General features: G+C 44.3%; 1 protein-coding gene across 1 annotated transcript in view; it reads left to right on the top strand.

The window, feature by feature from the left end:
• Positions 1-12,610, top strand: part of LOC141098558 (cytochrome P450 2K6-like) — a 411,322-nt gene that overhangs the window by 233,877 nt on the left and 164,835 nt on the right. Inside the window, exons 2-4 of the mRNA XM_073586451.1 lie at positions 922-1,109; positions 1,552-1,714; positions 2,858-3,007. Coding sequence (XP_073442552.1) covers positions 922-1,109; positions 1,552-1,714; positions 2,858-3,007 — 501 coding nt within the window. The remainder of the gene's footprint in view (positions 1-921; positions 1,110-1,551; positions 1,715-2,857; positions 3,008-12,610) is intronic.

Below are 12,610 nucleotides of genomic sequence, written 5' to 3'. Positions count from 1 at the left end.
TGATATAAACAGGGAAAACCAAAATATTATCAGTCCCAGCGCTCCAGGGAAAAAATGCTAGCTACCGAGATGGTGTATAGTCTCAATCTGCAGTCAAAACCCCTCCAGCCTTCAACATTGCCCTTAAGGCGCAGTCGGCCGGCTGTATCAATTGATCGAGATCGGACCGCAGTGCACAAACTGTCCGGCGGCTCTTCGGAACCGAGCGTGACCGCTTCATATATTTCTATGCAGCTGTCATGCTTGGGTCGAGAGAGCTGCCGACTAGCCCGAGCATTGCGGCTTGATCTCAGTCTGATTTATACAGCCATCTTACTGCGCCCTTTTGTGGTACCTCTTTGTGTAAGCCTGACTGCGCCCTTACCAATATTCATTATCTTAGCAAAAAGTAGAAAGCATAAGGAAATAATAACGGGCTTGTTAGTAGTCCGAAAGCCTGGGATAACATAGATACTAGTGATGAGCGAGTATAATCGTTGCTCGGGTTTTTCCAAGCATGCTCGGGTGTCCTCCAAGTATTTTGGCGTGCTCGGAGATTTAGTTTCTGTTGCCGTAGCTGCATGATTTGCATCTGCTAGACAGCCTGAATACATGTGAGGATTCCCTAACAAACAGGCATTCCACATATGTATTCAGGCTGTCTAGCAGATGCAAATCATGCAGCTACGGCAACAGAAACTAAATCTCCGAGCACGCCAAAATACTGGGAGACCCCCCGAGCATGCTCTGGAAAACCCGAGCAGCGAGTATACTCACTCATCATTAATAGATTCCCATAGGAGCAATGTACACAAAACTTTAGAAACTTTTTAAATCAAGAGAATTTGCAAAAAAAAAATCCAATTTAAATTTACTCATTAATTTACGTGTACAGAATATAAAAGTCAGTTCTGTCTTGTTTTTGCTCTCTATATCATGCAGATCTCGCCTCCAACATGGAGCTCGTCACTGTTCTCCTTTCCGTCGTTGTCATCATCTTCTTAGCCAAAGCTTTCAACAACCAAAAACAAGGGAAATATAAAAATTTCCCCCCTGGGCCAAAGCCTTTACCGATCCTTGGGAATATCCTCTCGTTGGATATGACGAAACCTCATAAAACGTTTTACCAGGTAAAGGGTGCATGTTTTCAGTAAAGTGCTCCATTCTCTTCCAAACTAATTTTTTACCTCTTTTCTTCTCCATCCTTTGGTGCGTATCTTTGATTTTCTTTTGAAAATGTTTCTGATTCTGGACCATCACTTTTATTTACGGGGCCACCAGGGTAAATAAACTCTAACTCTGTGGTTCCCAAACTCCAGTCCTCACGAACCCCAACAGGTCATGTTTTCAGGATTTCCTTAGTATTTCACAGGTGATGGAAGTATCATCAAGGCATCAGGAGTTCTCTCACATGTGTAACACTATGGAAATTTTGAAAAAATGACCTGTTGGGGTCTGCGAGGACTGGAGTTTGGGAACCACTGATCTAACCTATCGTAAGTTGTGTGTAAAAGAAGCAAAATCTTGGTGAAAATGTTTGCATTCATTTTGATTTCACATTTGCCTTCACAGTTATCTAAGGAGTACGGCCCAGTCTTCAGCGTCCACATGGGGATGAAAAAATTAGTGCTCCTTTGTGGTTATGACACTATCAAAGATGCTATGATCAACAATGCCGATGTGTTCTCCGACCGACCCGACACTCCTTTGTTCACTAAGTCAATAAAGGATCACGGTAAGACGAGGGAATTGCAATTTGGAGATGGATGGTGTGACAGATATATATCACGGAGGGAATTACCATTTGATTTAAGCCTAATTTTTTGCGCATTTGTGTCAAATTTGCTTTCTTTTTAGATGCTACCTGCAAAATTGGCTTATAAAATATCCCTTCATGATAAATATCCACTTACGTTTCCAAAAGTAGGCGAATATCTGATCATCCAACTTATATCGTTTAGTTGGATACATCCCGTTCTGAAATAATGGACGTTAAGATGGAGTTAGGACTCACTCTTCTGAGAAGGCTTTGGAGAATTTATGGGAATATATTTCTATTCCTCCAAAAAAAAAGCATTTAGAAAGTCAAGCCTGGATATTGGGAGAAGGCTTTTCATCCAAAATGGCTCTAGATCAGGTCCTGTGCCGATACACAAGTTCTTCATTACCCTTATGGAGCTCAGTCATGCTAAAGAAGGAAAGGCCCATTTCCAAATCGTTGTCAAAACTTAATAACAATAATTATGTAGAATAATAATATGGTATGCTTAGTGTTAACAATCCTTCAGAGGCACAAAGCGTCCACAATATACAAAAAGCAATGTACAAATATACCACCTCATCCAAATTTTCCTGAGTATCAGCCAAACCTTTTTTCATCGATCAAACTTTGAGATAGCAAAAGCTGATTTATCTTTCCAGATCACACATTTCCACTCCTCAAGATTTCAGTGTTAGCGGCTTTACATCACCTTATCCAACACTTGGCATTGTGCTTGGTGATGTAAGGCTTGCACACAGCTGCTTGGCGATGGAAACCCATTTTATGATACACCTTTCACACTGTTTTTGGGCCAACCTCATTTTCAGAGAATATTTAGAATGATGTAACAAGATAAAGAATTTTCACCCGCTTTGTGCTTCAGTTTTTGCCAGTCCCATTCTATTAGTTGTAGGTGTTAAGACTTCTAGATCGCTCCACTTCCAAAGTATGAACCAATGACTATGTAAAGTGTAAGACTGTGTGCTTTACATTCTTCTGTAATTCTAACAAAAACCTTACAACATGACCTATTTTCAGTACTTGACAACTGAATTTGAGAAACGCTGGTTTAGATCTTTGGACTTTAGTATAAAATTAATTATTTCTATTACTTAGGTATTGTATTTGCCAAAGGAGAGAATTGGAAAGTGATGAGAAGATTTACACTCTCCACACTACGAGATTATGGAATGGGAAAGAGAACCATAGAAGACAAGATCATCGAGGAGGCCGAGTGTTTAGCAGAGAAGTTCAGATCTTATGAAGGTGAGTGGTGAGATCTTGTCTATATTTTTAATTTCGGGTGCAATAGTAGAGAAGATCGAATAAAATTCAAGTCAATGTTTATAAAATTTGCAAGTCCCGGTGAATTGTAACTACAAGAGATTCGATTATCACAAAAAAGAGAACAATGCCTTCTGACGTATTACAGAATATTGCATCAGTCAAATTAAGGCTGACATGACCACGCAATTTTTCTCATAATGCCTTTTAGCTATCACATCACATGGTATAGCGCAGCCAATAAAAAGGGACTATCATAGCCTGTATGAAAGCTGAGGCAGAGAATTCAGCAGCCATTTCTGAGTGATTTTAGGATAGTGAGAGGATGTCCTAGCTCAGCAATAGAAATAGGATGAGAAAGTCCTAAAACATTGGACATATCCTCTAGACAGTAGTGTATTGTCCAACTGCACCAGTGAAAGAGAAGATAGCAGTAGTCTGTGAATAAGGCCACGTTCACACATTCAGTATTCGGTCAGTATTTTACGTCAGTATTTGTAAGCCAAAACCAGGAGTGGAACAATTAGAGGAAAAGTCCAATAGAAACACATCACCACTTCTGCATTTTTTTGCACAGCTGTTTAGTAGTTAAATTCTACATCCATACATGCCACACTATTACAGTGCATTGTGGAAAGTGCAGACTTTTTGGACGTGTACCAAACTGGAATTTTTATTTTTTTTTCATATTTGGGCAGCAGGTTGAATTTTGCTTACCTTTGCTAAAACTTGACTATAAGACTCTCTTTTGGATCGGAAGCAATAACATCAGAACTGCCAGTCACCTGACCTCTGCAGTAAATGGCTGGCTGTGGGTTTAAGACCACTAGTCATTGGATCTCAGCAGCCACTGATTGGCTGCAGGTTGAGGAGACTAGTGGTCACATTCCCAAGATGAAGAGTTTTTCTCCTTTTATCTGATTTGCTCCTCAAAAACATTTTATTGACTTGGCTCAACAATGGAGATGGGCTTACCCAAACTACTTTGTTACCGCTCAGCAAAGTAACCAGGTGTAGCAGAGTTTGGGGCATTATAGATTATCGGCGGAAAGGTGAGTATAACTTTAATTTTTTTGATTTTTAAATTAATAAATGGGTAAAAGCGGGTCGGAGGTTATTTTTTTTTTTACTAAAAGGATTTTTTCTGTGTGACTTTATTTTTAACACAGGGATAGTAACGGGTTAGTAATGGGGAAGTGTGATAGACACCTGTCCATTACTAACCCAACCTTTCCATTATTAACCCCTGGGCTTTATGTCAGCTGACATTACAAAGTTGTCATCAACTTCACAAATATTACCCCACTTGCCACTGCACAAGAGTAAGCTGGCAGACCTGGGCAAAGTGCCAGAATTGGCACATCTAATGGATGTGCCTTTTTTGTGGAGGCTGAGGGTTGATATTTTTAGTTTGCGACGAGCCAATATCCATGACCCCTTCCCAGGCTATTAATATCAAAAATGACAAGGAGTCCACGTTATTAATTTTTTTTGTTATTTACTTTTTCAAATAATTAAAAAAGAACTGTGTGGGGTCCCACCTATTTTTTTTACCAGCAAAAGCAAAATAGACAGCTGAGGCCTGATATTAAATAGTCTGGAAAACGTCCATGGATTTTGGCCCCCTCCCAGACTAAATACATTAGCTCTCAGCTGCCCCCAGAAATGGCACATTCGTTAGATGTGCCAATTCTTGTGCTTAGCCTCAGTACTTACCCTGGTGCAGTGGCAAGTGGGGTAATAATTTGGGTTTGATGTCAGCTTACATCATGTCCAGGAGTTAGTAATGGAGAGGCATCTATCTGACACCCCCATTACTAACCCCTGTATTGAAAATTAATAAAGACTCACACAGAAAAAGTCATTTAATTGAAAGAAACACTCCCTGAACCTCTTTTACTAATAGTTTAATGTAAAATTAAGAAATCAAAATTCTACTCACCTTTCTGAGGATATATATGTTACTCCTCAGTCCGGCAACTAGATGACACTGAGTTAAGTGTGAGAACATGTCTGCGTGTGACCGTCACTAACCATAATGACCTCATCTCCAGTCACACACAGCAGCTTTCTCACATCAAGCTCAGTGTTAGATGGTTGCCGGGTTGAGCGGTAATGTTTATTACCGCTCAGCAATGCAACCAGATGCAGCAAAGTTTGGGACTAGAGATGAGCGACTTTGCCTTTTTTCGGGTCGAGTCGGGTTTCACGAAACCCGACTTTCGCAAATGTCGACCCGAACGAAATCGGCCGACTATTGTGAAAAGTCGAAGTCCGACTGAAACACGAAACCCAATGTAAGTCAATGGGGAAGAAAAGTCAGCAGTGAGTGGAGGACAGGAAACACACCTGGAGTGCCCATTTTAATGCCAAAAACATAAATTCTTATTATTTAAGCTTGTCAACCTTAATTTACTTTATAATAATAGTTAGTCATTGAAAACTGGGGGTTATTTTGCTAAAGTTGTGGGTGGGTAGGGCTGGCTCCAGATTTTCGTGGGCCCAGGGCCAAAGAGTGTCACTGGGCTCCTTTAACACATGCCACAAATCATGATCCTCTGATACGGCAGAGAAATAGCGGTATAGTACAATGAAAAATACTTCACTTCTTACATCACATGACTGATATCCATTTTAAATTCTCCAATAGCTCCAAAAACAGACAGTATATTCCTCCATACAGTATTATGGCCACCGCATAGTGCGCCATACAGAGTATTGAGGCCCATATATTTCTCCATACAGAATCATTGGTCCCATATAATGTTCCATACAGTATATGATGAGCTCCACATAATGCTACAGTATATGTTGTTCACCATGGATGAAGCTCCAGTGTCTTATGGGCCCAAATAATGCTCCATATATAATGGGCCCCATTTCTAATGCTCCAATGTATAATGGGCCCTGTAAATGCTGCTCCAGTGACTGATGTCCACCTTTGGAATGCTCCAGTGTATGGTAGGCCCCAGATATCATTCTCCAGAGTATCGTGCTCCCCAAAAATTGCTCCCAACCTTTAAAACAATTAAATAAGTCTCCTCACTAGGGAATCCCTGTACTCTGGACTCCTCGTCCCCATCTTCCATCTCTCTGCACTTGGACTGTTTAGGCAGAGGTCGTACAGACGTGATGTCATCACGCTCTTTGACGAGAATGTCACCATCATGAAAAGTGTTTGGTTTCCAGGGGCAGTATGGTTGCAAAAGTGAACCTTAAAGGAATGTCCAGAAGGGCACCACCGGGAGTGGAGCCTGCGGCTTAATTGGACTCAATACGGGCAACCTCAACCATGCCATCCACAAAAAAGCTGCACAGATGGCAAGCTTAATTCCATTAACGAACGAGACTCAAGCATGCCCCCGCGGTCCGCGTCCAGCTTACTAGAGGGACACGCGAGGCTCTGGCACGCGAGATCGGCCAATAACAGGTCTGTCATGCCCTTACATGTCCGGGGCTGTACGCATTCTACAATGAAAGGACCAGCGTGTAGCGCTTACAGGTGCGGATAACATGCTGAACCCCGTTAGTGATGGGGACCTGGGATTACAATTCTTCCCCGCGAACAAGCATTTCCCAGTAAGTGCAGGTCAACCGTAATTCCAAAATTAGGCCTAAATGGCATTCCAGAAAGAATGTGAAAAAATTAGGTGTCCAAACCACAGGTGCTGTAGCTTGCTTAACAGCTGGGATCCTCAGCTGAGTAGCACACAGTTCTTACATAAGCATGCGGCATAGCTTGGTTCACGGGTGGGCTCCTCTGCTGAGTAGCATGCACAGTTACTAGGCCCAAAGTATTAAGTGGTGTTAATGCAGTCAAAAACTGGTTCTTTCATAAACAGGTGGCATAGCTCGGTTCGTGGGTGGGCTCCTCTTCTGAGTAGCAGACACAGTTACTAGGCCCAAAAGGATTTTCAGGACAATATGCGGTAAAAAAATTATTAGAAACACACACGGTGTTGCTCCTTCACAGGTGTACTACACCGCTGGCTACCAGACACCGCTACTATGCCCTAAAACTGTCTATTATCATTGAAAACCATTACTAATGTGAAAAAAAGATACGCTTTTGTTTAACGAAAAACGTTCTTGAATGGAAACTCGAACAGCCGAATTTTAATCAAAGTGTTGTAGTTCGACGAACGGATAAAACACCGCCCAAAACAGCTAGAATTTGAACTTGGCCAACAGTTCCACTCAAACACCACTCAGCCGTAATCAGGAGGCAGACTCAGACAGTCTCAGGCACAGTATGGATTCAGCAAGATTGCAGAAAGTTGAGAAAGGGTACAGTATCACCGATTAAAGGTATATATAGCATAGTTTACACATTAAAAATCTATGTCTATAGATCAGGAGGCAGACTCAGATGGTCTCAGGCCCAGTATGGATTCGACAAGATTGCAGAAAGTTGAGAAAGGGTACAGTATCACTGGATGACAGGTGTATATATAGCATAGTTTAAACATTTAAAATCTCTGTGTTTATTTCCAGAGTCCGACAAAGACACTCACAGCCTCAGTATGGATTAGACAACAATCTAAAAAGTAGAAAAAAGGAAATGTTTTTGAAGCGTACACCAGTATACACTGTTGGGGTATTTTTAAATCTTCATATATATTTCTGTCTCAGTAAGACAGTCCAGATTCTCCGCAAGAGGAAACGAGATGGATAAAAGTACAGACATAAAGTCGAGTGATTGCAGAAATTTAGGAATTACTAATCACGGGAAAAACTCCTGGGAGAATTCTCAGAGGCGATGCTGACCCTCAATTACTTTGTGTGTGGAGACAGCAAAAACAGTTCTTTGAGAAGAAAGGGTTTCTGAATCGCAGTTCCCATCATCGTTACTCATCTCCATCAAATTTTGATCACAGGGACAGATGTGGACATTGTCCTCACTGCCTATCATGATCTGTCAGGAAACTTTGGAGTGCAAAAGACAGAAGCCACAGGCCGCAGGTGATTCTATTGGATTGGCATGAGAGGGCACATTTAAAAATGTGGGCAGGAATGTCACACGTCTGTGAGTAGGAAAACTGTGAAAGCTGATGATAAACCACCACTGCATCTCATTGTGAGTCGAAGTCCATAAGAAATGGAAGCCATTGATCATCTGAAGCTAGAGCCTGGCCAGCAGGACAGGGCATAGCTACGTCTTAACCATCATCTATCAGTTCACCAAATTTGTAGTGGCAGTTCCAGGGAAGGATTTGACAGCCCAGACTACACAGTGGAGGAGCAGGGAGAGGTAAATATTGCAAATGCTGGGGCCCTGCCCAAGCAAGGGGGGGCCCACTCGTGGGTGTCGGTACTGGCACTGGGTCCCTCATAGTACGCCGGTGTGTTTGACGGCGGGTGTGCCAGTGCCGGCGCCCAAGAGTTGGCCCACCCACCTGTCCAGGGCAATGCCACTCACACGGTTGCGTGTGCTAGGTGGTGACCCCGGCCATGGGGGGGGGAAGCCCAGTTAGGGCAGTTTAAAAAATGGCATATGTTGATGTTGGACATTCAGCAGCTGCAAATGGAGGAATTGGAGAAGTGCGAGGAAGAGGAGGACAAAAGCGAGCCATTTTTCTGGCCAGCTATGTGTCATCAGGGGAAGGTGGGACAAAATCCTTTGAAACCCATGCATGGTTCATTTTAATGAAGGTTAGATCATCAACATTTTAGGTCGACAGACGGGTCCTTTTTTCTGTCAGGATTGAGCCAGCAGCACTGAAGACTCTTTCCGATAGCACATTAGCAGCAGGGCAAGCGAGCTCCTGTAAGGCATATTGTGCCAATTCAGGCCAGGCGTCCAGTTTAGTGGCCCAATAGTCAAAGGGGAATGACCTGTGAGGGAGAACATCGATATGGGACGAGAAGTAGTTTGTAACCATAGTTGACAACTGCTGTCTCCTGTCACTTTCAATTGATGCAGTATTACCAGTCGTGTGAGCGGGACTTGAAAAATCAGTCCACAACATGGTCATGAAACCCCTGTCTCCAACGCCACTTCTGATGTGTGCACCACGAACACCTCTTCCATGTTGCCCCCTACGGCTCGTTGGAGAACCATCACCACTGCTGTGTGCTGGGAATGCCTCAAACAAACTGTTTACCAGAGTTGCTTGTTTGTTAGCCCATATTAGGTCAAGGTTCTCCAGTGGCATGATGTTTTGGAATTTGCCTTTATAGCGTGGATCCAGGATGCTGGCCAACCAGTAGTCGTCATCGTTCATCATTTTGGCAATGCGGGGGTCCCTTTTTAGGATCTGCAAGGCTTAATCTGACATGTTGGCCAATGTTCCAGGTGTCAATGATGCACTGCGAGTGCTGGGTGGAGGAGCACTTTCTGGCAAATCCACATCCCTCCAGTCACGCACAAACCCTGTACCAGACCTAGCCACGCCAACATTTTCTCTTGCCCCACGAGAAGCATCCTCCTCCGCTAAATAATCATCCCCATTATCATCCTCCTCCTCCTCTTCCTCTTCTTCCTCCACCTCGTCCAGGAGAGGTCCCGGAGCAGACAATGGCTGACTGTCATCAAGGCTTCCCTCCTCCTCTTCCTCATCCTCCTCAGCTGCAGATGCCTGCTCCTTAATGTGCGTCAAAGTTTGCATGAGCAGACGCATAACTGGGATGCTCATGCCTATGATGTCATCGTCTGCGCTTACCAGTCGTGTGCATTCCTCAAAGCACTGAAGGACTTTACAGAGGTCTTTCAGCTTCGACCACTGCACACCCGACAACTCCATTTCTGCCCTCAAAGTGCCTGGCCGTGTATCCTCCCACAAATGCATTACAGCCTGACTCTGTTCACACAGCCTCTCAACCATGTGCAGGGTGGAGTTCCACCTTGTTGCAACATCGATAATTAGGCGATGCTTGGGAAGTTGGAGCAATCGCTGCAACTTCTGCATACGACTGGAGTGTATAGGCGACCAGCAGATGTGCGAGCACAGTCTTAGGACCTTCTGGAGCAGGCCTGTTAACTCCGGATAATTATTGAGGAAGCACTGCACCACCAGGTTTAAGGTGAGAGCCAGGCAAGGTATGTGTCGGAGTTTTGAAAGGGCTATGGCTGCCACAAAATTCCGTCCGTTATCACTAACTACCTTGCCTGCCTCAAGATGTAGACTGCCCAGCCAAGACTTAGTATGTCGCTGCAAGTAGTCGGCCAGTACCTCCGCGGTGTGTCTGTTGTCGCCCAAACACATCATCTTCAACACAGCCTGCTGACGCTTACCACTAGCGGTTCGATAGTAGGACACCTCGTGTGCAACACTGGCAGCTGCGGATGGAGTGCTCGTGCGACTGCGCTCTGTGGACAAGCTTTCGCTTCTGGAGGAGGAGGAGGAGGCGGGTCGAACGCCTACAGCCAACTGTTTCCTATACCGTGGGCTAGGCAGCACTGTCCCACCGCCGCTGTCCCCTGTGGACCCTGCATCGACCACATTAACCCAGTGCGCAGTGATGGACACATAACGGCCCTGACCATGCCTACTGGACCATGCATCTGTTGTGAGGTGCACCTTTCCACTCACTGATTGCTTGAGTGCATGGACAATGCGGTCTTTCACATGAAGGTGGAGGGCTGGGATGGCTTTGTGAGAAAAGAAGTGCAGACTGAGTAGGTCATAGCGTGGTACTGCGTAGGCCATAAGTTCATGGAAAGCTTTGCTTTCAACCAACTGATAGGGCATCATCTCTAACGAGATTAGTTTGGCAATGTGGGCGTTCAAATCCAGTGTACGCGGATGAGTACTTTCTTGTCCTACTCATAGTCTCTGGTAGGGTGAGCTGGACTTGAGAGCTGCATATGGTGGAACTAGCGGTGACTCCAAGAAAAGGAAGAAAGGTCCAGCTCCAGATATATAAAATCCAGGATTTTTATTGTATCATATTTAAAATACATTTATGGCTGCTTGTGATCAAGTAACGGCAACAAAGTTCACCGCATGGCGATATTCTCCATGCGGTGAACTTTGTTGTCGTTACTTGATCACAAGCAGCCATGAATGTATTTTAAATATGATACAATAAAAATCCTGGATTTAAAATTTCTGGAGCTGGACCATTCTTCCCTTTCTTGGAGTCATTATACGTCCTGGCAGAGACGTGTCCGCGCTCAGAGCTTTTCAATAGTTCTCACGAACCTACAAGAGGTGAGCTGAAATTTATCTTTTTCAGGAACTAGCGGTGGACATGGCAGACTGAGAGATGGGTGATGATGGTGATGGAGTTGGTGTTCATTCTGATGGCCTAGATTCAGTCTTTTGTAGCAATAACATTGTGACTCCCTTTGGCCTTGCAACGACACCTCAACATTTGATGCTGGTGGTGTGCTAACCGGTGGGCTTACAGTGGCATAAATGATGTAGCGTTGCTGACTACTTTCATTGGAAGCAGTTGCACATGTGGTACGTGAGGTTTGGTAGTCCATCCACGCTTGCAAGTGTATGGTGGTTTAATGTCTAAGCATGCAACTGGTATTCAAATTTCTCAGATTTTTCCCTCGGCTAAAGGTCTTTGCGCACTTCTTACAGATAACCTTTGCCTGATCATTAGGATTTTGTTCAAAAAAGTGCCACACTGCACTCTTCCTACTATGGAAGACATTTTGAGGCCTTGCACGCTGTGCTAATTTGACCATCTGGCCTAGCTGTCCTGCAACTCCTTTGGTTTTTGTAACCCGTTTTTGGACTGCTCCGGGCCTGCAAGATAACAGCTGTTGCGATGTCAATGCCTGCTGTGGATGCTCCTCCTCCTCTTCTGAGCTTTTGGCAGCGGCACCCTCTTCCCCCAATGGATGCCAATCAGGGTCAACAACTGGGTCATCCATCACCTCCTCTTCAATGTCATGTGCACCTTCCTCTGTGTCACCATGTATGGTGGTATAGTATGCGGGAAGGGGCACCTGAGTTTCATCAGGGTCAGATTCTGGCTCAGTACACTGCGAGGACAATGTAGTGCTCTGAGTGAATGTACCAGCAGATAAATCAAGCAGTGGCTGTGCATCAGTGCACTCCATGTCAGATTCTTCTTGGACTGGGTAATTCACGATTTGACTTGATAACCCAGGCATGGTATGTGAAAAGAGCTCCATGGAGTAATCTGTATTGTGGCCTGCCACATCCTTTACTTTTGGTAGGGGTGAAGGACACAAGGAAAGGTGTGGTTCCTGACCATGAGCCTCAAATGACGACTCAGTGCTTTTATTTTTTGAAAGTTCGGAAGAGGAGGCGATAGAGCTGGACGCTGTGTCAGCAATGTAAGCCAAAACTTGTTCCTGAAGCTCCGGCTGTAAAAGCGGTTTACCTACTCCCAGAAAAGCGAGCCTTCGAGACCTTGTGGAGCCAGACGTTGACGCAGGCTCAACACCTCCTGCATTAGGTGCTATTGTGCTTTTGCCACTACCAGCAGATCCACCACCACCAACACCATCATTACCAGCTGGCAACCCCCGCCCACTTCCACGGCCTCTTTCAACACATTTCCTCATTTTTGGGAAAATGTACCCAAAATACCACCAGCAATATGGTACTGTAAAACAAGGTACAAGGTGTATATAGTATTGGGGAGAATTTGAATCTCCCT

Source organism: Dendrobates tinctorius, unplaced genomic scaffold (assembly GCF_039654945.1).
Source record: "Dendrobates tinctorius isolate UK_male_01 unplaced genomic scaffold, ASM3965494v1 ptg000093l, whole genome shotgun sequence".
NCBI lineage: Eukaryota > Metazoa > Chordata > Amphibia > Anura > Dendrobatidae > Dendrobates > Dendrobates tinctorius.
Note: the sequence above shows the minus strand (reverse complement) of the source record. Positions and strands in the feature narration are given on the sequence as shown.